The sequence below is a fragment of the Gekko japonicus genome, unplaced genomic scaffold (assembly GCF_001447785.1).
Source record: "Gekko japonicus isolate JY-2015 unplaced genomic scaffold, Gekko_japonicus_V1.1 scaffold76, whole genome shotgun sequence".
Classification (NCBI taxonomy): domain Eukaryota; kingdom Metazoa; phylum Chordata; class Lepidosauria; order Squamata; family Gekkonidae; genus Gekko; species Gekko japonicus.
This window is the reverse complement of record NW_015166420.1, coordinates 316,385-340,056: the sequence shown is the minus strand read 5'-3', so window position 1 is coordinate 340,056 and position 23,672 is coordinate 316,385. Positions and strand designations below refer to the sequence as shown.

The 23,672-nt window shown below is 50.1% G+C and overlaps 1 protein-coding gene across 3 annotated transcripts in view; it reads right to left on the bottom strand.

The window, feature by feature from the left end:
- SAMD11 (sterile alpha motif domain containing 11) overlaps positions 1-23,672 on the bottom strand; it is a 207,049-nt gene that overhangs the window by 14,626 nt on the left and 168,751 nt on the right. For all 3 annotated transcript variants that reach the window (XM_015411667.1, XM_015411668.1, XM_015411666.1), the window contains 3 exons: positions 12,207-12,322; positions 11,774-11,852; positions 8,487-9,217 (listed from right to left, as the gene is read on the bottom strand). In XM_015411667.1, the coding sequence (XP_015267153.1) occupies positions 8,487-9,217; positions 11,774-11,852; positions 12,207-12,322 (926 nt within the window). The remainder of the gene's footprint in view (positions 1-8,486; positions 9,218-11,773; positions 11,853-12,206; positions 12,323-23,672) is intronic.

Below are 23,672 nucleotides of genomic sequence, written 5' to 3'. Positions count from 1 at the left end.
GCATTTCAAGTTTTCAAAGCTCTGCACTAAAATGTTAATCCAGAGAAGTCAAGATGGCGGTTATCATCGAGGCGTATGTACAGTTCAGACTTACTAGTAATTTAATAACGAGAGTCGGGTGTGCTGGCTATGAGAGCTGGCCCAGCACTGGAAAGACCCAGATTCAAATCTCCACTCGGCTATGATCTTGGGCCAATTACTATTGGGAGATTTGGTTGATATAGCAGAGTTTTGCCCAGTCATAGAAGCATGATACTACGGTAAGTGCAGTAAATGGATCTCCCAAAAAGTATATTGCAAAAAGGGTAAACTTACATTTATTCAAGTAGATCTAGTTCACATTCAGGTTGCGGTTGAAAGGAGAGAAAGAAGCCTATTCTAACAGAGTACTTTCCATATCACAAATGGCCAGCTTGCCTAGCATCATGTCTGTGGGAGGCTGGGGGCATTGTATTTACAGGAGAGACCTGCAGATACATGTGTCTCCATGGCAGGCCATGTTGAGAGAGGGAGAGGACAGAGCAATAAAAGAGGGGTCAGAGGGCAGCTCTCAGGTTAAGACAAAGAGATGCATCTCATTCGTGCCCCCCCCTCCAATGTGCAGGCCTGCTGAATTACTCCATCCAACAGTTACTCTCTCTCTCAATCTAACCTTCTTCACAAAGTTGTTGTGAGGACAAGACAGAAGAGGGAGAAAACAGCATACATCTCTGATTTATTGGAAGAAGGGGGGAGGATAAAAATGACAGAGCCATTCCTGATCTTCCCCAAAAAACTGTAGTTCTGTGACTTCAGTAAACTAATGTTCACCTCCAAAGGGCCGTGAGGCCAAAGAGAAGACCTGCAGAAGAAACTCATGGCTTTCTCCCTCATCACCCTCAGGCCAAAAGAAAGAGATGCTGAAGTTGTATATAAACCTCTGGGGAAATACTGCATTTCGCACGTAACTTGGCTTGCTTTCCTGAGCTGTCCGGACAGGGTCGTCTGAGAATGTGCCCTCAGCTTTCATGCCTCACCCCTCAGAGCTCTTATGGGGGAGGAGGAAAACCCCAAAGCGAACCCTGTTCCACCACAGTTCCTCAGATTCTTTGAGGGAAGCCCTGCCGCTCAAAGCAGTATCAAACCCACACAAGCTCACAGCAGGGGTCTCCAAAGTGGTGCCCTCGGGCGCCCACCCAGTGTTCTTAGAAAGCATACAGGGCCAGGTGGGGCTTGTGCCCAACAGGGCTTCTGAGTGGCTGTGCAGGTTCAAAGGCAACCTAGGTGAGCAGAGACTCTGCCTTAAATACAGGAGAGTTACTATGAAAGCCATGCAGAACCTCGATGCCTGACATACTGTGGTTGATTCCGCCACCTGCAGCAGCCATTTTGTGCTGGCGCCCACCATCCTGGGTCACAATTTGAAAGGTGCCCACAGGCTTAGAAAGGCTGGAGACCCCTGGCTTGTGGTGCACACACGCCACAGGAATCAGGCTTTTCTGGGGAAGGAGAGGAGAAAGTCTCTGTGCACGGTGCAAACAGCATCGTCTCCCTCCGGCCTCCTTCCCTGCTAGGGTCGGGAGTCCAAAATGAGCGGCAGGAAGAGGCCCGGCCTTCCGGGCAGCCCCGCAGCTGACCCACGGGGAAGGGGTTTAATCCATCTTGTTATTTCTCCCTCCCCACCACCACCCTACAGCCCTGGGGAGGGCTGGGGTCACGGAGCAGGGGGGGGCTGGCAGGCTGGCGTTAATTGCTCTCCAGACTGCAGATCGATATGAAGATTTTAGCCTCTCGCCGGTTCCATCCTTCACCTTTTCCGAAGGACGGAGGGGGGGGGAGGAGGAAGGACGCGGCCAAAACCCTGATGAGATGAGGTCATTTGGCAGCGGCTGGGCTTTCATGAGGCAGCTCGGAGAATCGACCCGGCAGTGGACGGCCTCGTCAATTTTCTGTCACCGGGGATAGGAATCGGCTCTCCGCCTCCACAGCGCCGGAGGAGGAGGAGGCGGCGGCAGCCCTCCTCCCTCTCTTCCTTGGAACGAGGCCAGCCTCTCTCTCTCTCTCTCTCTCTCTCTGGGATCAGGGGCAGGTCTCATCTCTCCCGGTTCTCTCCTCAGAGTCTCCCTGCCTTATTTATGGCTCATGCCACTCAGCAAAACGGCAAGCTATGAACTAGGGATGCCAGGCGGGTCCCCGGGGTCCCCCGGAGTTACAGCTCAGCTCCAGACTACAGAGATCAGTTCCCTTGGAGAAAAGGGATGCTTTGGAAGGTGGACTCTATGGTGCTGTAACCCCACTGAGGTCCCTGTCCTCCCCAGGTTCCATCCTGAAATCTCCAGGAGTTTCCTCAACTGGATCTGGCCACCCTCTCCTCCCCACCGGTGAGCAGGGGGGACCTGGCAACTCTGCTATGAACAGCCACACACATGGGGGGCTGGCTCACACATGCATAAGAGAAGAAGAGAGGAGAGATCGCATTTCTACTTTGCCCTTCACTAGCTGAAGGAGTCTCAGAGGGGCTTACAATCTCCTTTCCCTTCCCCTCCCCACAACAGACACCCTGTGAGGGGGGTGGGGCTGAGAGAGCTCTCTCGAGGACTGCCCTTGAAAGAACAGCTCTGAGAGAACTGTGACTGGCCCAAGTTCACGCCACTAGCTGCATGTGGAAGAGTGGGGAATAAAACCAGGTTCTCCCAGATCAGAGTCTGCACTCTTAACCAATACACCAAACTGGCTCTCTTAACCACCACTGCGACATCCAACAGTTGTGCGCACAGGCCCTTTGCTGACAAAGACCCACATCTTGAACCAGCCCAAAGGGTCTATCCCAAAACCTTCCTGACAAAAGACAACAGCAACGATGACGACGAATGGATAGCAGCCCCAGCTGTCATTCTAAAAGCAGTGGCTTTCCTGCCTGACAGGCCAGCCAAGGTGCTGGATCCGCAGGGCACGTCCAAAGGCAAAACAGAAACACCAAAATCGCAAACTCGCATACAGAGCCACAAGTGCAGCAGAGCTGATTGTTCAAGCCATCAGCGGCTCTAATAAAAAGACCACAAGGAGCTGAGAGTCAATGCAAACCATCTACCTTAATTATTCCAAAGAACAGTTGGGTTAATGTTCCTAACGCTCAGAGCCAAGGACACCAGGCCCACCTGGGACCCCTGGCCCATCCCTACAGCCAAGCGTTGCCCTATTAAACACCCAGCAAAGAAAAGTTCCCGCTGGCGGCCTCATCTGTCCAAGGCGGCTGGGGACATTCATCACAGCTGACCATCTGTCTGTCAGAGAGAAAAGGCTGCCTTCCTCCGCGCCAAAAGAAGGGTGGGGGGGTACCACCTCTGGGCTCGCCTTGACCCCACTGGCTCCTTTCGAGGGGAGGGAGGGTCCACAACCCAGCCAAGCGGCTCATTTGCCCTCCTCCGTCTCCCCACCCCCCTCTCTTGCCACTCCAACTCCTGTCCTCCCTTTCTTTCCTTTCCTGCAGAAGGTTTTAGCTAGCAAACAAACGAGCAAAGAGCGGGAACCTCCGAGGCAGACCACCCAGAGCTCCTGCATATCCGTATGAAGACACGCGTGCTTTTGTAATGTGTGTATGGACACAGCCTGCTCATCCGGAAGTCGGCAAGTGCTAATGCAACCCAGTGGTGAGGGGAGAGGAGAACCCACTTCCATAACCGTTCTCACATTACACACACACAAAAAATCACATATAGATTTTCCCCTCCCCCCAAAATATATGTTTGTCTGGAACCTGCTTAACTCTCCTTTAGGCACCAAGTGCAAGCTACGGTATTCTTTTTTCACGCTTCTGGAGGGACACAATTATGCATATCCGTATGAAGACACGCGTGCTTTTGTAATGTGTGAATGGACACAGCCTGCTCATCTGGAAGTCGGCAAGTGCTAATGCAACCCAGTGGTGAGGGGAGAGGAGAACCCACTTCCATAACCGTTCTCACATTCCACACACACACACAAATCACATATAGATTTCCCCTTCCCCCAAAAATATATGTTTGCCTGGAACCTGCTTGACTCTCCTTTAGGCACCAAGTGCAAGCTACGGTATTCTTTTTTCACGCTTCTGGAGGGACACGATTATTTACTATTATTATTAATCTAAAACATTTATATGCCACCTTCCCACCCATCCGGGGTCCCCAAGATTGCAAACGCTGTGGCATTAAAACATTTAAAAGATTAAAACAGAATTTTGAAAGTATATATAACTATTTGCCAATCGAATCAAAAACACGTGTGCAGGCAAATAAACAGGTTTCATCTGTTTTCGATGCTGATGCTTTTCATTTGTAGAGGGTCTTGGGGGGGGGGTCTGTTTTGATTTGTACTTTACTGCCATTTCGATGGCACCCTACCTCAGAGACACTCGTGGGGGAAAAGGTGGGGGTTTAAGTCTGTCAAATAAATTAGCAATAGGTCCCTCAGTATTTAAAAAAAAAATCCCTCTAAAGTACAAAGAGCCATTTCCTAGAAACACAAATGCCTCGTCAGACCAACAGTCCCCCCTTCCCTCCTCTGCCGTAACGCATGCCAGATTTAGACAGAAATGGAGAAGCCAAAACCCCGTGTGACCAATACGTTGCAGAGATGTACTTCTGGTCATCTGCAGAGAATCTCCGCCAGGTGCCAAACTGTTGGAAGTTACAAGTTAGAACACTTCTATTCAGTATTTACTGAGTTAATGCTGTGTTCTAAATCACATGTTTGTTTGTATCCTATCTGCTTAGAGAGTTAGAAAGCCCGCCAGATACAGATCTAGTTTGTTGTTCTGATTGGGGAATGGAGTGTTTTCTTTTTTTTTTTGGAGTGTGTTCATTCTGCTGATTATTTCTATTGATTTCGGTTATTTATGCTGGCGTCCTGCTGACAAATATATTTTTATCGTTTTTTTTAAAAATTAATGTGTGGGTTTTAACTGTTTTTATCGATTACCTTGTGTGCTACTTCAGTCAAAAAGTGGGGATAAATATTTTAAGAAATGAAATGTGTCAGGTTGAAGGTGGGCAATTAAAAAAAAAAATCCAATATGGCCACACATTAAAACAAACAAACAAGCAAATGCACATCGAACCCCTGTGGCAGGGAAAAGACTGGCTGGGATCTTTTCTGATATGATCGTTTTGCCATCAGAACGAGCATTTTGTGCGTGTGTGTGTGTGAGAGAGAGAGAGGGGGTTCAGACATCCGACTTCCTTGACATGCTGGCTGAAATCCAGACGCGTCCCTCGAGGGTCCTTCCTGGCTGGTTTTCACTTTCAGGCCCAGTTGAACATGTGAAGCAGAATAAGAACGGAGATCACCAGTTCAGACTGCAGGTGTGGGGGGGGGAGCGCATTTAGAACTCTCCGCAAGCAGAAAGCCAGCACAGCAGGCAAAGGGCAGAACATCTCTCCCTGAGGAGCTAGTTTTCTGTTCACTGGGTTTTTTATTACATAGACAGCCTTCAGCATTGTGACCCCTCCACTTGCAGTCTAAGGTGGAGCAGTCCATTCTACCATCCTGTTCTGCATCGTGTATATAGCCAGGCGTACATGCTTGTTTTTGAGGAACAAGGGGATCTTAATACTTTACCACCTCTAATTCTGTGTGTGCGCGAGTGACGGGAATTGCTTCCAGGGGGACAACTCAAAAAGAGACCAAGTTAGCACCGGAGACTGCCCTTTCTGGTCTCCCGTGTTAAGAATAACTCATTGACTTACATACAAGTGAACTCTTGACAACTTATCTAGGACTGGGAATACGGTTCAGATTCCTAGGAGCCACTGTTCTATTTTTAGCTATTAGTCCTGCACGGGGCTGAATAAATATTTCAAATTCCTGGGTAAACTGGGATTGTGCTTTTCAACCCTGAATGCCTCTGCGGGTTCTTCCTCCGATCAGTCTTTACATTCTGTTTGTTTATCTCCCCCTCTCTCCGCTGCCTCCCCTTCCCCATGCCAATCTGTTCGTTTCTTCAGTTTCAGCTGGAAATTCTTTATTTCCGGGATATGAAGCTTCACTGTTTCATATAAAACGGTGGCTACTTGAGCACATACATGAAGCTGCCTTCTGCTGACTCAGAACACTGGTCCATCGAGGTCAGTGTTGTCCACGCAGACTGGCAGCAGCTCTCCAGGGTCTCAGGAAGAGGTCCTTCCTATCACCTACTGCCTGGTCCTTTCAGCTGGAGATGCCGGGGACTGAACCTGGGACCTTCTGCATGCCAAGTAGAGGCTCTACCACTGAGCCACAGCCTCTCCTAAAGCAGCAAGGAATGGAGAGGTGGTGGTGGTATGTGCTGTCGAGTCAAAGCTGACATACTGACCCTGCGGGGTTTACCGGGCAAGCGATGTTCAGAAGTGGTTTGCCATTTGCTGCCTCTGCATAGCATCCCTGGACTTCCTTGGTGGTCTCCCCTCCAAGTACTAACCAGGGCCGGCCCTGCTTAGCTTCCGAGATCTGATGAGATTGGGTGGACCATCCAGGACAGGTAGATTAAGTAAAGTGAGTATGTTAATCAGGGGGCATTCTTCAGCCATTAACCTTACTGCAGCAACATGGTGCCTGCTTTCCCACGCCTTCTCCCCATGACACCGATGGTAACATTTGGAAGACCAGAACCATGCCAGCTTGGGCCCAGCTGAGTCAACTGACCCAGCCAGAATGGAAGGCAATGAATGGCTGTAACAGACCCACCCACCAGGTGGCCCATTTACATGGCCCTGGACTTCCACACTGTTGCCACAGCACTGTGGAAAGAAGCCCCAGAGAAGCAGATCTCATGGCAACCCACGGGAGGGATCCTTTGCTCGCCTACCTGGGCAGTGGGGACAACGCTGTACAGAAGGAAAGATGCTTAGGAAAAAGGAGGGGATGTGAGGTTGCCAAGTCTGGGTTGGGAAATCCCTGGAGCTTTTGGGGGTGGAGCCTGGAGAAGGTGGGGTTTGGGGAGGGGAGGGAGCCCAGTGGGGCATAATGCCATAAAGCCCGCCCTCCAAAGCAGCCATTTTCTCCAGGGAAAATGATCTCTTTTGTCATCTTGAGGCTCCACCTGGAGTTTGGCAACCCTAAGGAGATGGAAACAGGTGGCCGGGTTTTTAAACCTCTGCAGGGCCCACCCAAGCCCGCTGGTACTCTCCCTCCATGCCCGGTCTTCAGCCCAGTCCCACGAAGCATGCTGTTCGGCAGCTGTCTGACCCCAATCCATCTTTCAGCCGGCCCAAACACCTCCGTAATTCTCTCAGCCTTTCCTCTCAGAGGTCAAGCCCGGAAAGTCCTTCATCATCTTTACTGGCCTCCTCCAGAGCCCCACCAATTCATCAATGTCTGTCTGGAAGGAAGCCTTCCCGGAGAAGGACAGAACAAGGCAGGCTTCGACAGAGGCCTTGGCAGAACGAGAAGGCCTGGGAATTCCACCGCAGCCAACAAACGTCCACCAGAACTGGATGTACATAAACTGCTGAAGACGGATTTTAAGAGGTACAGAGGACCCTGGAAGCAGAACTCTCGAACTCCCCTCCCCCTTTGGCAGTGTGTCCGGATACAGCAAAATGTGCAACAGGACATCATCCTGCGAGTTCTCCACCTTGGCCTGCTTCGTTGGCCTCGGTTTGTTGGGGGGGAGCACAATTATGCCACGTCACGCACTTTGCTGCTGTGCAGAGAACATGAGTGGATTGGCCATGATGGCCAGGCCCGTAGCTGCGGTGGGGCTCTTGGGGTCTCCGCCCCCTTTCTTAAAGGCACAGCCCCAAAAGAATTTCTCCGTTTTTTTTCCCCAGTCATTTAAAAAACATTTTTAAAGGCGTGCGCTCCTTTAAGCAGAGCGGGGTGCCGTAGCTGACCAATCTACTGGAAGTTCTGACTTTATCTATATAGCCCTAACAGTACTTCTTTTATGTAAATTGCTGCTACCTCTGAATTTTACAGTTTTCATGATTTCAGTGTAATGTAATTTTATTGTAATGAGTATATGGCTCTGTTTGCTGTGATCTGCCCTGAGCCCATTTGGGGAGGGTGGAATAAAAATCTAATAAATAAATAAATAATTCCCGAAATGAGCAACGGGGGTTGGAGTAGGTAACCTCTAGGATCCCTTCTATCTCTGTGTCAAGAAACTGGTCTCCTTGAAGAGAGCTTTTCTGCCTACGTGTTGGCTTTCTTGACTACAGAAGTCATCACCCCTACCTGCCAGCTTGTTATCAGAAGTGTTGCTTAAGCTGGCAGAAGTGATGAACTTCTGAAGTGGTGGACAGCTTGCAGTTGAGAGATCTATCCTAACCACTACACCAAACTGGCATCCTGCCTTTCTTCCACAGTGGAGCTTAGGATGGCATCCGTGGACTTTCCAGGAGGTCTACCCAGGCTCTGTCCAACTTAGCTCCAGGAGGACTGGCTTATAGAAATGTTTTAAATAAATAAAATCATACACACACATACACACATATATAAATCATGTGCATTCCAAGCATGTTCTGAGTTAACAGGATTCACACACCTACCTGCATGGAAACAGGGGCTCATGGTGTACGGGAACCCAAATGGCAAAGGCTGAGGTGGAGGGAGAGAGGCCGGAGGGAGGTATTTGGCTTCGGTTTTGTTGATGACCGGGCCAAGGAGATGGCTGGGCGAGTCGGCGCTGGAGGAGCTGCAAGGAGCATTCTGGCTGGCAGCCAATTCGCTAAGTTCTTTGGCGCCATCGCAGGCTTTCACTGTCTCTTTGCACTCCTTGAGCTCGCCAGCCGAAGCACTGCTCTCGGCCTTCACACTCTCCAGCTTCTCCTCGTTTGCCTCGGCGTCGCTCTCTGAGTCCTTCATCTCCTCATCGTTGCCGTCAGGGGGCCGGCTTTCGGACAGCTCTTTGGATTCGTTCTGGCCTGAGGCCTCGGCCCGGTGGTGCCCCGATTTCCGGTTCGCCCTTCTGCTGCTGCTGCTGCTGCTACTGCCGCCACCACCACCTTGCTCCTTGGGCGGGGTGGTGGAGGCGCTGGGGACCCCGTGATGGTTCAGCGACAGCAGCGGAGTGTTGTTGTGCCGGAGCACCAGCATGGCGTTCCTCCGTGAGAGCTCGTCCCGGAGCGGATGCCCCTCGGGGATGTCGTGGACATTGCGCAGAGCCGGGTGATCTGGCGGCAGACCCGCATGCAAGGTCATTGGGTCGCTGGCCAGTAGCCTCTGTCGATGCAGGTTCTCCAGTTCCTTCTGGCGGATGATCTCGGCCGACATCTCCAGCCTAAACAGGCGCAACAGAGAGAGGGTTAAAGACTGAACTGGGGTCAAGTCCCACCTCTGCCACATACGTAACTGCGTGGCCTTGGGCAAATCCTGGCTGGGAAAGCAGGGATATAGTCGGGATTTTTTTGGTTTGTGGGGTGAATTTTTTTCTTGTGGGGCCCCCATTATGGAATTTTTTTTCTTGTGGGGCACACACACTCTTCACCTAAAATAAACAATACATCCTCCGTGTATTTTAGACACTGGTTGCAGACTAAAGGAATGTCAGGTTTTTATAAATTTCTAAACTGCAAGCTGCCCTACTAAGGGGGGGCAGGAATGGCCTGGCAGAACAGTGTAGTGGGAGACCACGCTACTGAGATAGCTGGCCGCCAAAGTTGGGTGGCTGTTCCCATCTTGGAAGATTATATAGGTTCAGCACCGTCTTATAGGATGATTTTTACTGTTGTTTTAAATATTGTATTCTATTATATGTTTTATTGTAATTTATACCTCGGCTTTGCCGCATGTGAGCCGCCCTGAGCCTTTGGGAGGGCGGGATATAAATCAAATAAATAAATAAATAAATACTTGAGATCCTGGAGAGCCACTGCCAGTCTGAGTAGACAGTACTGGCATTGATGGACCAAGGGTCTGATGCACTATCCGGCAGCTTCATGTAGATGGGAGATAGCAGTCATATTAGTCAAGTTTTCCCACAAGATGCAGATGGAAAAGTGTGTTGGCATCAGTAGGCGGCTGGCTGACTACTTCTCACCTCACAGTAAAAAACAAACAACCTAGATACAGGAAAGAGGAGGTTTAACATTGCTTGATCCCTAACACACTCACTTTTATATGCAGGGAAATGGGTCATATGGAGGAGAATTCAGTTATGTTGAGCCCCATCTGAAATGACACATTCATTGAGGTACTGACTGACCACCTCATCAGCTGCAGTCTAGGTTTAAGGCCCATACTTTCTATTAACAACAGGACCTGAAGCATTTAGTGCAGGGATGTCGAACTCACTGGAAATGTGTTATTTAAAGTTTTAAAAAAATCTTTAATTGTGTTTTTCTGTGTCCTATCTGGCATTACCTTTTATGACACGCATGGCCCGGCCCAACAAGGTCTCATATATGTCAGATCCGGCCCTCATGACAAATGGGTTCGACACCCCTGTTCTACGATGTACCCAAGAAGCTCTGCTTTGAAGTTTCATCTTATGGAGAAGCAGAGTTTCATCTCCACAAGCAGCAGGGATGTCCTGGATGCCACCCCCCCTCTCTCCCATAAGCCCTTCCTTTGGCTCCTTCCATCAGTCTCAGAGGCTACCCATGTCAGAGGAGCACAATTCGAGGCTGGTAGTACCTTATAGATTGACCAGAGTTTCAGCGTATAAACTCTGGAGAGTCGAACCTCTTGGATGAAGGTCTCTAAGGTGCTACTTGACTCCAATCCAGCTGTTCCACCACAGAGGAAGAACTAATGATGAATAATTATCGTATGGCATTGTGCACAGAATAGCCAGGACAGCCAAAGATTGTCTGGCAATCACAAGTTCTAGCTCTTAGCGTTATGCAGGTGGTGGGCGAGACTTGTTTTTTAGGGGTTGAGAGAGATCGAAAGAACTGTGACTGGCCCAAGGTTACCCAGCTGGCTTCATGCGGAGGAGTGGGAAATCGAACCTGGTTCTCCAGTTTAGCGTCCGCCGCTCTTAACCACTACACCAAACTGGCTCTCAGCAGAAGTACTAGAAATACTAGTTAACCATCTGCTTTTGGGCACCTTTTGAAATGCTGGTTCTTTTAAGGCCCTGAATTGTTTGGGGCCAGGGTACATGAAGGGCCGTCTCCCCCCATACACTATCCAGCCCACCAGTTAAGATGAGTGTCTCAAGCCCCTTTCTCTGTGGCCCCGCCTTCAGAGGTGAGGCAGGTCGCAACAGGAGACAGGGCATTCTCTTTGGTGGCCCCTTGCCTTCGGACCACCTTCCCCCCTTGAGGCTCACCTGGTGCCAACTTCACTTTCTTTTCGGCACCAGGCCAAAACACATCTTTTAACCCAGGTTTTTAAATAGGGATTTTATCTTATCGGTTTCTTAGGGGTCTGCTTCTGTTTTATGGATCGTTTTTATGCTGTTTGGGTCCAATGGTTCGTTTTTAATGGCGTGGGTTTTATACTCTTATATTGTGTTCGATTGTAAGCTACCCGGAGTAGGATTCTGAAGAGGTGGCACAGAAACACCCAAATTAAATAAACACCTAAATAGAAGCAGGTGAAGATGAGCCTTTTTGTTTGGCTTTGGAGGAAACTGGGTGGAAGACAGCCGCTGGACGTGAGTGATAGTACCTCTGGCGTGGCCTTAATCTCTATGGCTCAATGAAGCATGCTAGCTAATCGCTCTCTCTCTCTTCACGGACACACAATTGTGCTGGAGATGTGTCAGGGCCAAATCTCTGGACAGCATGAGTCGTGGGAGGAGAGAGATGGGCCTATAAATGCATGGGGGAGCGCATGCCAATTTGCCCGGCTACACAGCAATGTTCTGTCGCAAAACCGCGCTTCTGACCTGGCCAGGTTCTGTTTCCGCAACATCTCCTGCTGCCGCGCAAACATCTCAGCTTGGGCTGGCTGTAGAAACCCGTAACCTGCAAATGAAGGGAAAAGAAGGTGGAATCACACATTAATGTATACACTGAACCAAGTTACTGGAGATGCTTTAAACAGGAGTGTCAGGTATGGAACCTAGGACTTTTTGCATGTGTCCTTCTTACCACTCAGCTATGATCATTTGTGGCTTCGTCACTAGGGCTCCTTTGCATGCTCTCTGGAAGGGGTGCAGGATGCAAGTCAACATGGCTGGGGCAAGACATTTGGGTAGAAAAACCCAATCCCCTATGCAATAGAGGGTATAATCCCCCGCTAAGATCTGACAATAAGCCTCATTGGACTGGGAGGACTACCCCCCCCACGCACCTGGGAACACCAGGCCTTACACTTACCTGGTGTTTGGCACAAAGCCGATGGCACCCCTAAGAAAGGGGGTCTCAAATGAGGGCCTAATGCAATATGGGGAGCATTCTGAGGTGACAGAAGAGGTGGTGGGTGGGACATCTCCCTAGAAGGGGGGGAAAAACATAGAGGACATTAAACATTTCTCCTAGGAAGACTGGCAGAGTTCTGTAAAACAAGGTAGAGTCACAGAGTTGGAAGGGACCTCCAGGGTCATCTAGTCCAACCCCCAGCACAATGCAGGGAATTCACAAATACCTTCCCCCCCCCCATACACTCCTATGACTGCTGTTCCATGCCCAGAAGATGACAAGAAACCTCCAGGATCACGGGGCAAACTGACCTGAAGAAAAATTGCTTCCAAGGCCCAAGTGGCGTTCAGCATTTCCCTGGGCGTGTAAGAAAGGGCCATGAGAACTAAGCACTGATGCAACCCTTCCTGCCCTCCCTTCTTGCGATCTGCCTAAGTTCACAGAAACTACATTGCTGTCAGATGGCCGTCTAGCCTCTGCTTAAAAACCTTCAAAGGAGAGCCCACCACTTCCCGAGGAAACCTGTTCCACTGAGGAATTGCTCTGTCAGGAAGCTCTTAAAGTTCTTAATCCTGTAGGTTTTTTGCCCTCTTCTGGGTCACTGGGTGTGTAGTGGGGAGGTGTTTGTGAATTTCCTGCACTGTGCCGGGGGTTGGGTTAGATGACCCTGGAGGCCCCTTCCAACTCTATGCTTCTATGTTCTTTTGACTCTACTTGGGCCAACCCCACTCTTGATTCCCATCAGTCCACACCCAATGTTAATTTCTCTCACTGCCATTTGTTCATTTTATTTGTTAAACTTCTAACCTACTTTTCCTTTGAAGAGCTCAGAGCAGCAAACGTGTGGTTTCTCGGCAGTCTCCGAGCCAGCGAGACCCACTTTTTGTCATTCTGCGCCTTCAAACTGCTCTCTGGGGAGAAGTGTCCCCCCTCAACTGAGTTAGTGTGAGCTAGCTCACGGTTTTTTAGCCTCTGGCTCACACATTTTTGTCTGAGCTCAGGAAGGATGGCTCCAGAGCAAACTAATTTATGCAGCAGCCAAATCGCTCGCTCACAACTTTAACGCCAGTCGCTCACAAAGTAGAATTTTTGCTCACAAGACTCCACAACTTAGAGGGAGCACTGGGGGTTAGGTTAGGGTTGCCCTTGTGCAAGTCAGACCCTCTTGTATTGTGTCCCAAAGGGTGAAGCACACCTATAAATGATTTTTCATTTCTCACTCCTGAAATTTCAACTCAGACTGGACCTGCATTTCTGTCTGCCCGCACTGAATTTTCCTCATAAAACATACGCATTTTGCGACGTCGGTGCTGGACAGTGCTCTCAAGTCACACCCAACTTTTGGCGACCCCGTAGGGTTTTCAGGACAAGAGACATTTGGAGGTGGTTTGCCATGGCCTGCCTCTGCGTAGCGACCCTGGACTTCCTTGGAGGTCTCCCCTCCAAGGACTAACCAGTGCCGGCCCTGCTTAGCTTCTGAGATCTGAGGAGATCAGGCTAGCCTGAGACATCCAGGCCAGACCTTTCCAGCATTACTACTAGAAATAACGTACATTTAACATACAAATATCATATAAAAACCATACATATACAACATAAACAAATCTGTATAGCAGTGAAGAGAACAAAAGCCATCCACAAAAATATAAGGTAAAAATATAAGGTAATATAAGAAGAGACGAAATAGGGCACATCCGCTCATCCTTACAAACACCCTTCGCAAATAAGCCAGTGTGGAGCTAAACGGATTTTTAGTACTTCAGGAAAGAGATTTAACTGCAGGCCAAACTCCCCAGTTTCTCCGGTCTCCTTCCTACCAAAAGCTCTTTTCTGAGGGCTAACTTGGTCTGGGGAAATGTTGGTCAGTGAATTACTAATGGCTGAAGAGAGAGCCTGCATTAGTTGCCTGTAATGAGCCAAGGGGGAATGGGGTGTGGTTCGGGATCCGTGCTCGCCTCCTGGGAGAGGAAATATGTTTCATGCTTGCTGGCTTGCTGTTTCCAGAACATTCTGAAAAAAAGGATGGTCCCATTAACGGCGGATTCCTCAGGCAACTTGGAGAAACCCGACATTCCCATCACATGCCCTGACTGGTCCTTGCTCTACTGTAGCTTCGACCATTTTGAAAAGTTTCGGGGCGGTGTGGGCGAGAGGCACTGTTGTGGTGACAGTTGGACAGCTCCCTTCCCCCCCCCCCACTGAATAAAAGACTGGCCACCGATTACCTCAGCTGAGTGAATCTGGCCTCAGGCACTATGAATATTAAGCACTTATAGGGAAGGACGCCTTCTTGGGCATGGAGGACGGACTGAAAATTTTGCCTCTCGCTGGGCCATTTTACGATAAATAATAATTTAAAAAACCCAGCCAGTCCGCACCAATCACACCGACAGGGGGGGAAATGGGGTTATGCAAAACTGGAAGGGCAGAATTTTCATTCTAATGAGGCAATACGAATGCTGCTACAGTTTGGAAAGAGAGGGGGGAAATGTAACTGTTTTAAATCCCCCCCTCAGAAGAGCAGCTCTCTTCCCCATCGGTCCCTCTCTCCCCAACTTTCCGCCTGCTTCTCCCCCGCCCGGTTCCCTTTCTGGCCATCTCCGCAGCCCCCTGCTCTCCCCCGCCAGCACCGCTCTGGCCCAGCTTTCGGCCTTTTCCTCCCTCCTTCCTTCTGGAGCTCTCCTCTAAACTAATTGCACGGCTCCCGGTGTCTGGAGGAGAGCCACGGATCGATCCGTCGCTGTTGAAATGTTAATGCTAATCGTATAACCGCTCCGCCAGCGCCTCGCACTTCAGTGGCAGCGCCAATTAATCTCAGGTAACGCAGCGCATGACCTTCGGGGGCTCAGCGCCGGGGTAGCAGCCAAGCGATGCTTATGTAATTACACCATGAAGTGTGTAATCACCTGCCCTAATCCCCCAGGCCTCACAATTAGCCGAGGCCTCGGTCGCCGGCCTGCCAAGTGCTCTGCCACGCCGGACAGCCTGGCGGATGAATAACGGACAATTAAAGCGGCATGACGGGGGCCGGGAGGGGTCCCGCTCGATCGTAATTAGCTGTAATCATGGGGAGACGAGCCTGCCAGACGTGCGGCTCGGCTTAGAGGAAGCAATTTAGGAAATCAAGTGGCGGTTAACCGTTTTCTGTCCAAGCATCAACGACAACGCCCGCCCCCCCCAAACACAGCGAGGGGGGAGAGGGAGGAAAGTGACTTATTTATTTAATTCATTTGTACCCCACCTTTCTTCCCGACGGGGACCCAAAGCGACTTAACATCATTCTCCTCTCCTCCGTCTTATCCTCACAACAACCCTGTGAGGTAGGTTAGGCTGACTGGCCCAAGGCCATCCAGCAGGCTTCCATGGCACAAGTGGGGATCTGAACTTGGGTCTCCCAGATACCACTCTGACTCTCTTAACCACTGCACTGCACTGCACTGCACTTGATTGGGAGATAGCAGTGGCATGGTGGCATCACCACGTCCAGTGGAGGCACGCTATGGGCCAGTATTCCCTCTAAGCTGAGTTAGTGTGAGCTCGCTCACAGTTTTTTAGCCTTCGGCTCTCACACTTTCGTCTGAGCTTAGGAAGGGTGGCTCCAGAGTGTTGGGTGATAGTGAGATATTGAAAAAAAAATGTATTTAGCAGAGATAAGAGGGTCCAGCAGAGCCAAAGTAAAATAATTCAGACTAAGAGTCCATGTGTGATTAAAATATAAAGTTTTTACTAAATTCTAGCATGGGAAGGGTAACTGGGATGAAAATAACAACAGAGCAAAATCGGCTACATCCTTACTCTACAAAGACAAAACTAGAAGAGAGAGAGTATGGCTGCTCTTCTTCTTCTTCAGAACACCAAACAAAGACGGGAAGAGAAGCCATAAAATGCTAGTACACCTTGACACTTTAGTCCCAATCAAATTCCTAGATCAGGGAGAAAATTCCCCGCGCTTTCTACAGCTAAAGAACATTGGTTACAAGAGAAACATGTGACTTCCTGTGAGTAACATAAACAAACATTTAACCCCAGATATACTGAGCGTTTTCAACTTGTAATACCCAACACAGAGCATACTAATTTATGCAGCATCCAAATCGCTCACTCACAACTTTAATGCCAGTAACTCACAAAGGAGAATTTTTGCTCACAAGACTCCACAGCTTAGAGGGAGCATTGGCTATGGCCCTCCCTTCTTTCTCCTAATCTTCTGCCTGGCACTGCCTGGCACCTCCCTTTCCCTCAGCTTAATATCCTGCACTGCATCCCCCCAAATCTCAGCTCTGCAGGTATTAACCCCCCCCTCCCCTTATCGTTTGTCAAATGGACAACTTCTTCTTCCATCCTTCCCCATTGCCTCATATTGTCTCTGGACAGGCAGGGTACCATTTCAGCACCGTGCCATACAGCCTAGAGCCCTAGGTTTCAAATGGTGTTCCAGAGATCTGCCAAGGATCCTCAGAAGCTTGGGGGGGGGTGTCTGTTGAAGTTCTTTTTTATTATTATTATTATTGTTGTTGTTGTTGTTAAAATTTCTGGATCGCCCAATCCCTGAGTACACAAGGCTCTGGGTGATTTTTTGTTGTTGCTGTTGTTCAGTCGCACAGTCGAGTCCGACTCTTCGCAACCCCATGGACCACATCACGCCAAGCCCTCCTGTCTTCCGCCATCCCCCAGAGTGTGCTCAACCCCACGTTCGCTGCCTCGATAACACTGTCTGACCATCTCATCCTTTGCCGTCCCCTTCTTTTGCCTTCAATCTTTCCCAGCATCAGGGTCTTCTCCAGTGAGTGCTCCCTTCTCATTTGGTAGTGGCCAAAGTATTTGAGCTTCAGCTTCAGTATCTGGCCTTCCAAGGAACAGTCAGGGTTGATTTCTTTTAGGATTGACTGATTTGATCTCCTTGCACTCCAAGGCGATTTACAACAGGTTAAAAACAATATAAAATTACATATTAAAATCAACAATCAGTTAATCCTAATTTAATAGTCTCCATATGGCGTCCATAATTTAGTCCAAAACTAGTTCTCTCCCTGAAGTCATGGAAGAATTTACATGTTTGTTTATGCATGCTGATATCCTAGCTATTTAGAGAGAGACCAATAGCAGACCATGCACGTTACTTGCCACCAGAGGAAGGTGTTAAAATGAATAATTAGTTAGGTTTGGGTTTCTCCAATTGGGTAATCAATAGATCAATGAAAGTTGGTAAACTTTCCCTGGACACTGCCATTCTCTGCCTGTGGTAGGGTTGCCAAGTCTACTTATCTTGGCGGCGGGGGAGCCTCGCTGGGCTCCGGGAGCTCTCCAGCTATGCGCACGCTGCCAGCACATCACAGGAAGTGACACGCTACGTCGCTCACGTTGGGGGCGTGGCCCCGATCGTCGGAGGGCTTTTTCCTGACGATCGGGGCCACGCCCCCAACGTGAGCAACGTGGTTGCGTCGCCTCTGGTGACGCAACCACGCTGCACTTCGGGGGGCGGAGTTCCCCCCGGGGCCCGATTCCGCTGTGGCGGAAATCGGGCCTCCAAAGCGGGGGTTTATCCGCCCCCCGCCCCCACTTGGCAGCCCTAGCCTGTGGGGTGTACCCATGGAGGACTTCAGCTCACAGGAAGCAAGGGAGATGCCCATCAGGTTTGGACGGTAACCGACATTGACCAAATGTGCAGCCTAGAACATATCCCAGTATCCTCTGCAACACGTAGACATCATGTGGCAGAACACGCTGATTCTAGAGCAACTGCTGCAACCAAGGGAAAAAGGGAAGAAAAAAACCAAGCGTACCGGTGCAAAGAAACACACCATTTCCTGGACCTACCAAATACCTGGGTATTAAGCAGAGAACATGCTTTTGGGTATTTTGCAACTGACTTAAGGCAACCCCATAGGGCAGGGGTGGCCAAACGTGTTTAACGTAAGAGCCGCAAGACATTAATACATTATTAAGACATTATTAAGACATTAATAAATATTACACATTTTTACTGGGAAATATGCACATTTGCTTTTGATTAACATTAAATAGGACTGCCAAAAATAACAACAAAAGCACTAAAAGCAGATATTGATAATGATATTTATTTGTCCAATGATATCTGCCTGCTAATGAAATTTAGCTTCCCCGGCCGCCCTGCTGGGAGCCGCACAGTTTGGCCGCCCCTGCCCTAGGGTTTTCAAGGCCAGACACATTCAGAGGTGTTTTGCCATTGCCTGCCTCTGCGTCATGACTATGGATTTCCTCGGTGGTCACCCATCCAAATACTAGCCAGTGCCAGCCCAGCTTAGCTTCCAAGATCTCCCCAATGGGGAGAAAGTTGGAGCCGTACTGACATTGGCCTAGGAAGCGAAACCTCCATTCTTCTCCCGCATGAACTTTTTGGCTCCAAACACCGTGTGCTGCACTGACTGTACTCTCTTCCTTTGAGGGTGCATTGATCCACCCTGGCTCTGGGGCCTGATGGGATTGCTAGAGATAAGATGTTCTGGAGGGGGGGGGAGAGAGGAGGAAGCTGTCGCCATGGAGCTAGAGAAGGTTATGCGGCGGTCGGGGTTTAGAGAAGTTAAAAAGGCACAAATGGAAAAGCTGGACTGGGAACAAGCAGGGCTGTGGCCGATTCGGCAAGGCAGATGGATCAGAAGACAGGCGGGCATCAAAAGGGAGAGCTGCAGGGCCGTGTATCTGCTGTGCTGTGGTAGCTGGTACTGGAAATAGCTTCCTGGCAATCTCAGCCTTTATTTTAAAACAAAAAAGCAAGCTTTTAACTTTTACCACTGCCCAGATATGGTTGAAAATAACGTAAGATTCCCAGTTGACATAAGAAGAGCCCTCCTGGAGCAGACCAATGGTCCATGTAAATCCAGTATCCTGTCTCACACAGTGGTCAACCAGTTCCTCTGGACAGCCAACAACAGGGCATAGAGGCCGAGGCCTTCATAAGAACATCAGAAGAGCCCTGCTGGATCAGCCAGTGGTCCATCTAGTCCAGCACCCTGTCTCACACAGTGGTCAACCAGTTCCTCTGGACAGCCAACAACAGGATAGAGAGGCCGAGGCCTTCATAAGAACATCAGAAGAGCCCTGCTGGATCAGATCTAGTCCAGCCTTCTGTCTCACACAGTGGCCAACTAGTTCCTCTGGACAGCCAACACCAAGACATAGAGCCTGAGACCTTCCCCTGAGAAGAACATAAGAGTCCTGCTGGATCAGACCAATGAGGGTCCACCTAGTCCAGCATCCCATCTCACACAGTGGCCAACCAATTCCTCTGGACGACCAACAGGGCATAGAGGTCGAGGCCTTCCCCTCATGTTGCCTCCTGGCTCTGGGATTCAGAGAATTAGCACCTCTGAACGTGGGGGTTCCGCTCAGTCGCCATGGCCAGTAGCCACTGGTAGACCTCTCCTCCATGAATCAATCAAATCCCCTTTTAAAGCCGTCTGTGCTTGTAGCCATCACTACATCTTCTGGCAGCAGATTCCACATTTTAACTCGCTCGTCATGCAAAGAAGTATTTCTTTTTGTCCACCCTGAATCTGGAAGTGCAAAGGCCGAGTCTGCTGAGACCTCCAAAGCCAGAGGTTTTGCAGTGGTGAGGAACGGAGGCCCAGAGGCATGCCCTTCCGTATGATTACAAAACCAGATTATGCAAAGCAGAATGCACTGCAGAATAAATTGTATTTAAAAAAAATAAAAAGCATGGAATGGATATTAGCCACACGCGTACAGAGTCAGAGCAAGAACACAATGCAGAGCTGAATTACAAGATTGGGGGGGGCACGGAGTGAGGGTTCTCCTCTGGCGGCACATTTCATGATCGTAAAACCAAAGGGGTGATGATTAAGCTGCGTTAATTAATCCGCAGCAAACAGGTCTGATTCTGCATATGTGCCCAAGGGCGATTAACAAATTAATGCCGCGGAAACAGTCGTCGCTTGCCGCTCTTGTGTACATCTGCGTGGGTGTGCACGCGCCCCACAGCTTGCGTGCCGGGGTATTACGGGGGGTTTAACGGCGTGTTGCTAAATTTGATATGTCCTTTAAGAAGGAGACAAATGCTTCACGAGGCTTTAAAAGTATCGATTTTTCTTTAACAATAAGCGCTAATGGCCTTCAAATAATCAATACTTTAAGTCATTACGAGGTTACACATTACACTGTTAAAGTGGTGCTTTGCGTTTTTAACCCCATCTCATCTGCCCTGTGTCAAAGGCGTGCAAACGGGTCGCCCGAATCAGGGAACAGGGCACTTTCGAGCAGGGGGGCGGGACTGAAACCAACAGGGACAAATTCTGCTGCAGGGATTGGTGAAGGGGAATTGAATATTATCCTTCTAAGGTCCTCTGAAGGAGGAGGAGATTGGATTTATACCCCGCCATTCACTACCCAAAGGAGTCTCAGAGTGTCTTACAATCTCCTTTCCCTTCCCCTCCCCACAACAGACACCCTGTGAGCAATGTTCCCTCTAAGCTGTGGAGTCTTGTGAGCAAAAATTCTACTTTGTGAGCTGCTGGCATTAAAGTGGTGAGCAAGCCGTTTGGCTACTGCATCAATTAGTTTGCTCTGGAGCCTCATCCTCCCTGAGCTCAGACAAAAATGTGTGAGCCAGAGGCTAAAAAACTGTGAGCTAGCTCACACTAACTCATCTTAGAGGGAACACTACCTGTGAGGTAGGTGGGGCTGAGAGAGCTCTTTCCAGAACTGCTCTTGAGAGAACAGCTCTGAAAGAATTTGTAATTGACCCAAGGTCACCCAGCTGGCTGCATGTGGAAGAGTGGGGAATCAAACCTAGTTCTCCCAGATCAGAGTCCGCGCTCCTAACCACTACACCAAACTGGCTCTCTGAAGGTGCCCTCCTGCATCTTCACAGCAACCCTGTGCGGTAGGAAATGCTGAGAGTTGGTGTCTGGTCTAAAGTCGCTCACTGAGCTTCACAGCCAAGAGGGAGTTTGAACTTTGGAGTCTAACTGCTACACACCCGTGCCGCCTCTTTTTGACTGTGTTTCCTTCCTTGTTGCTGTCGAAAGGAGACAGTATAAGAGGCTGAGGCAAGCATTCAGCTGCTCGACAGGAGGAACAGCGGGTATGTGTGGGAGGAGGGAGCAGTGCAGAGGGGAGGGACTTAAACCCCTTCCTGCATCTTCTGTTTCACTCCCTACTCCCTGCCCCATATGCTGTTCCGCCTGCCAGGATTCCCAGTTAAAATTCTGGTGAAAATGGGGGAAGTGGGGAGGGGAATCACAGGTTAAGCACCCCTATTTCCCTCCTCACGCCCCAGCCCCACTGTTAGTTTTTTGTTGTTGTATTTTTCATATTTGCATATGTGTTTGTGAGAGTGTATGTGCACCTGGAAGTCATGGCAACCTCTGATGAATGTGGGTGCACCTGGAAGTGATTTTGGTGTAGCAGTTTGGTGTGGCGGTTAAGAGCGCAGACTCTAATCTGGGAGAACCGGGTTTGATTCCCCACACCTTCACATGCAGCTGCTGGTGTGACCTTGGGTCAGTCACAAGTTCTCTCAGAGCTGTTCTCTCAAGGGCAGATCTGGAAGGAGCTCTCTCAGCCCCACCTACCTCACAGGGTGTCTGTTGTGGGGAGGGGAAGGGAAGGGAAAGGGAAAGGAGATTGTAAGCCGCTCTGAGACTCCTTCAGGTAGTGAAGGGCGGGGTATAAATCCAATCTCTTCTTCTTCTTCATGGCAACCTCTGGTGACTAACTCCTACTGGAGGCCTGGAGGATATTCAGAGAGGTGGCTGAATAAAGCCTGCCCCCACCTCCCAGCTGCTGGTATTCCAAGGAGGTCACCCATCCAAGTACTCACCAGGGTCGACCCTGCTTAGCTTCCGAGATGTGATGAGATCGGGCTTGCCTCGACTATCCAGGCCAGGGCCCATCCACGCCGTTTTTAGATACTCAGCGGGGAACTGGACTCCCAACCCTGGTCTTTGGTGGTAAGCATATTAAATGGATCTCAGAAGAAACATTTTAAATCTCTGGCTCTGTGCTCTTCCAGAGTCAGTAAAGGGCATTAAATGGCAAACTTGATCCAGGCTCCCCGGTGTCTCTAAATGCTATCAGGTCTGGTTTACTCCTACATTGCTATTGGAAAAACGTGTTAAGAGCAAAAAAGTCTGCCCGCCCCAGTCTTCTGTTTCCAGCAGGGCACGTCAGAGGCCTTTGGAGAAGCCCGTAAGGAAGTGCTCCACACACTGTTTTCTGGCTCCAGCATTTGGTACTGTCTCTGCACATGGAGGTTCCACGTCGATGGCCGCTGTAGCTGAGGATGTGTGTGTGTGTCCCCACCCCACCTGGGATGTTTGAAACACAGCAGGAGCGGAATGCTTTATTACTTCGTCGGGAATTTCCTCATTGCTAAGAGGGGCAGAGAATTATGTGATGTGCTGAAATCCCCACCCCACGGGAATGTTTTTTAGTTGCCTTTTGGTCTCCTGAGAAACCTACCATTATTATGTTTTTTTTAAAAAAATTGCTGACATTCCAAGCGCCTTTTGCTCTTTTTCTGCACCTCCGCACCCAAAGCCCGCACCCCTCCATACACTAAGCCAGACCGACGGCCGCCTAACCCAGCACCATCTATTTGTATTGGTTCACTGATCTTGGCACTGTTGACCCTGGTACCATGCCCTCTTCCTGGCAACAGCCTCTCAAAGGTCTCAGGTAGGGAGTGGTTTTTCCTGGACTGCCAGTTTGATGTACTGGTTAGGAGCGCAGACTCTAATGTGGGAGAACTGGGTTTGATTCCCCATGCCTCCACCGGCAGCTGCGGGTGTGACCTTGGGTCAGTCACAAGTTCTCTCAGAGCTGCTCTCTCAAGGGCAGTTCTCTGGAGAGCTCTCCCAGCCTCACCTCCCTCACAGGGGGTCTGTTGTGGGGAGGGGAAGGGAAAGGAGTTTGCAAACCACTGTGAGACTCCTTCGGGTTGTGAAGGGCGGGGTATAAATCCAGTCTCTTCTCTTCTCTCTTCCACCGGCTGGGGGGGCTGAAAGCATGGCCCCTAACCGCTCAGTGGGTACAGTCCCCCCCCCCCGCGCTTTCTTGCTTCTTCCTGGGCATCCATCAGTTCAAAACCATCCCTGCCCGGCTGCCTCCCAAGCTCCGCCGGGCCACCCGGCCTCATCAAGAACTCCCGTCGGGGCTCCTCTGCGCCACGCCACCCTCCTCAACGAACCGGAGAGCCGCCGGCGGGGCCTCTCCCGCCGCCTCCCCCTCTCTGCCTCCCCGCTAATGGCTGGATTCTGCAGTGGCTAATTATTCTTTGCCGCCGCATCCGCCAACTGACCTAATCCCCGCGGAGCTCCTGACAGGAAGCTGAAATGGAATTTTAGCACCATGCCAAGCCGCCTCCATCCCCGCTCCCCCCCCCCCCCCCCACCCACTCTTGCCCCTCCCCCCCCGACAACCCTGACT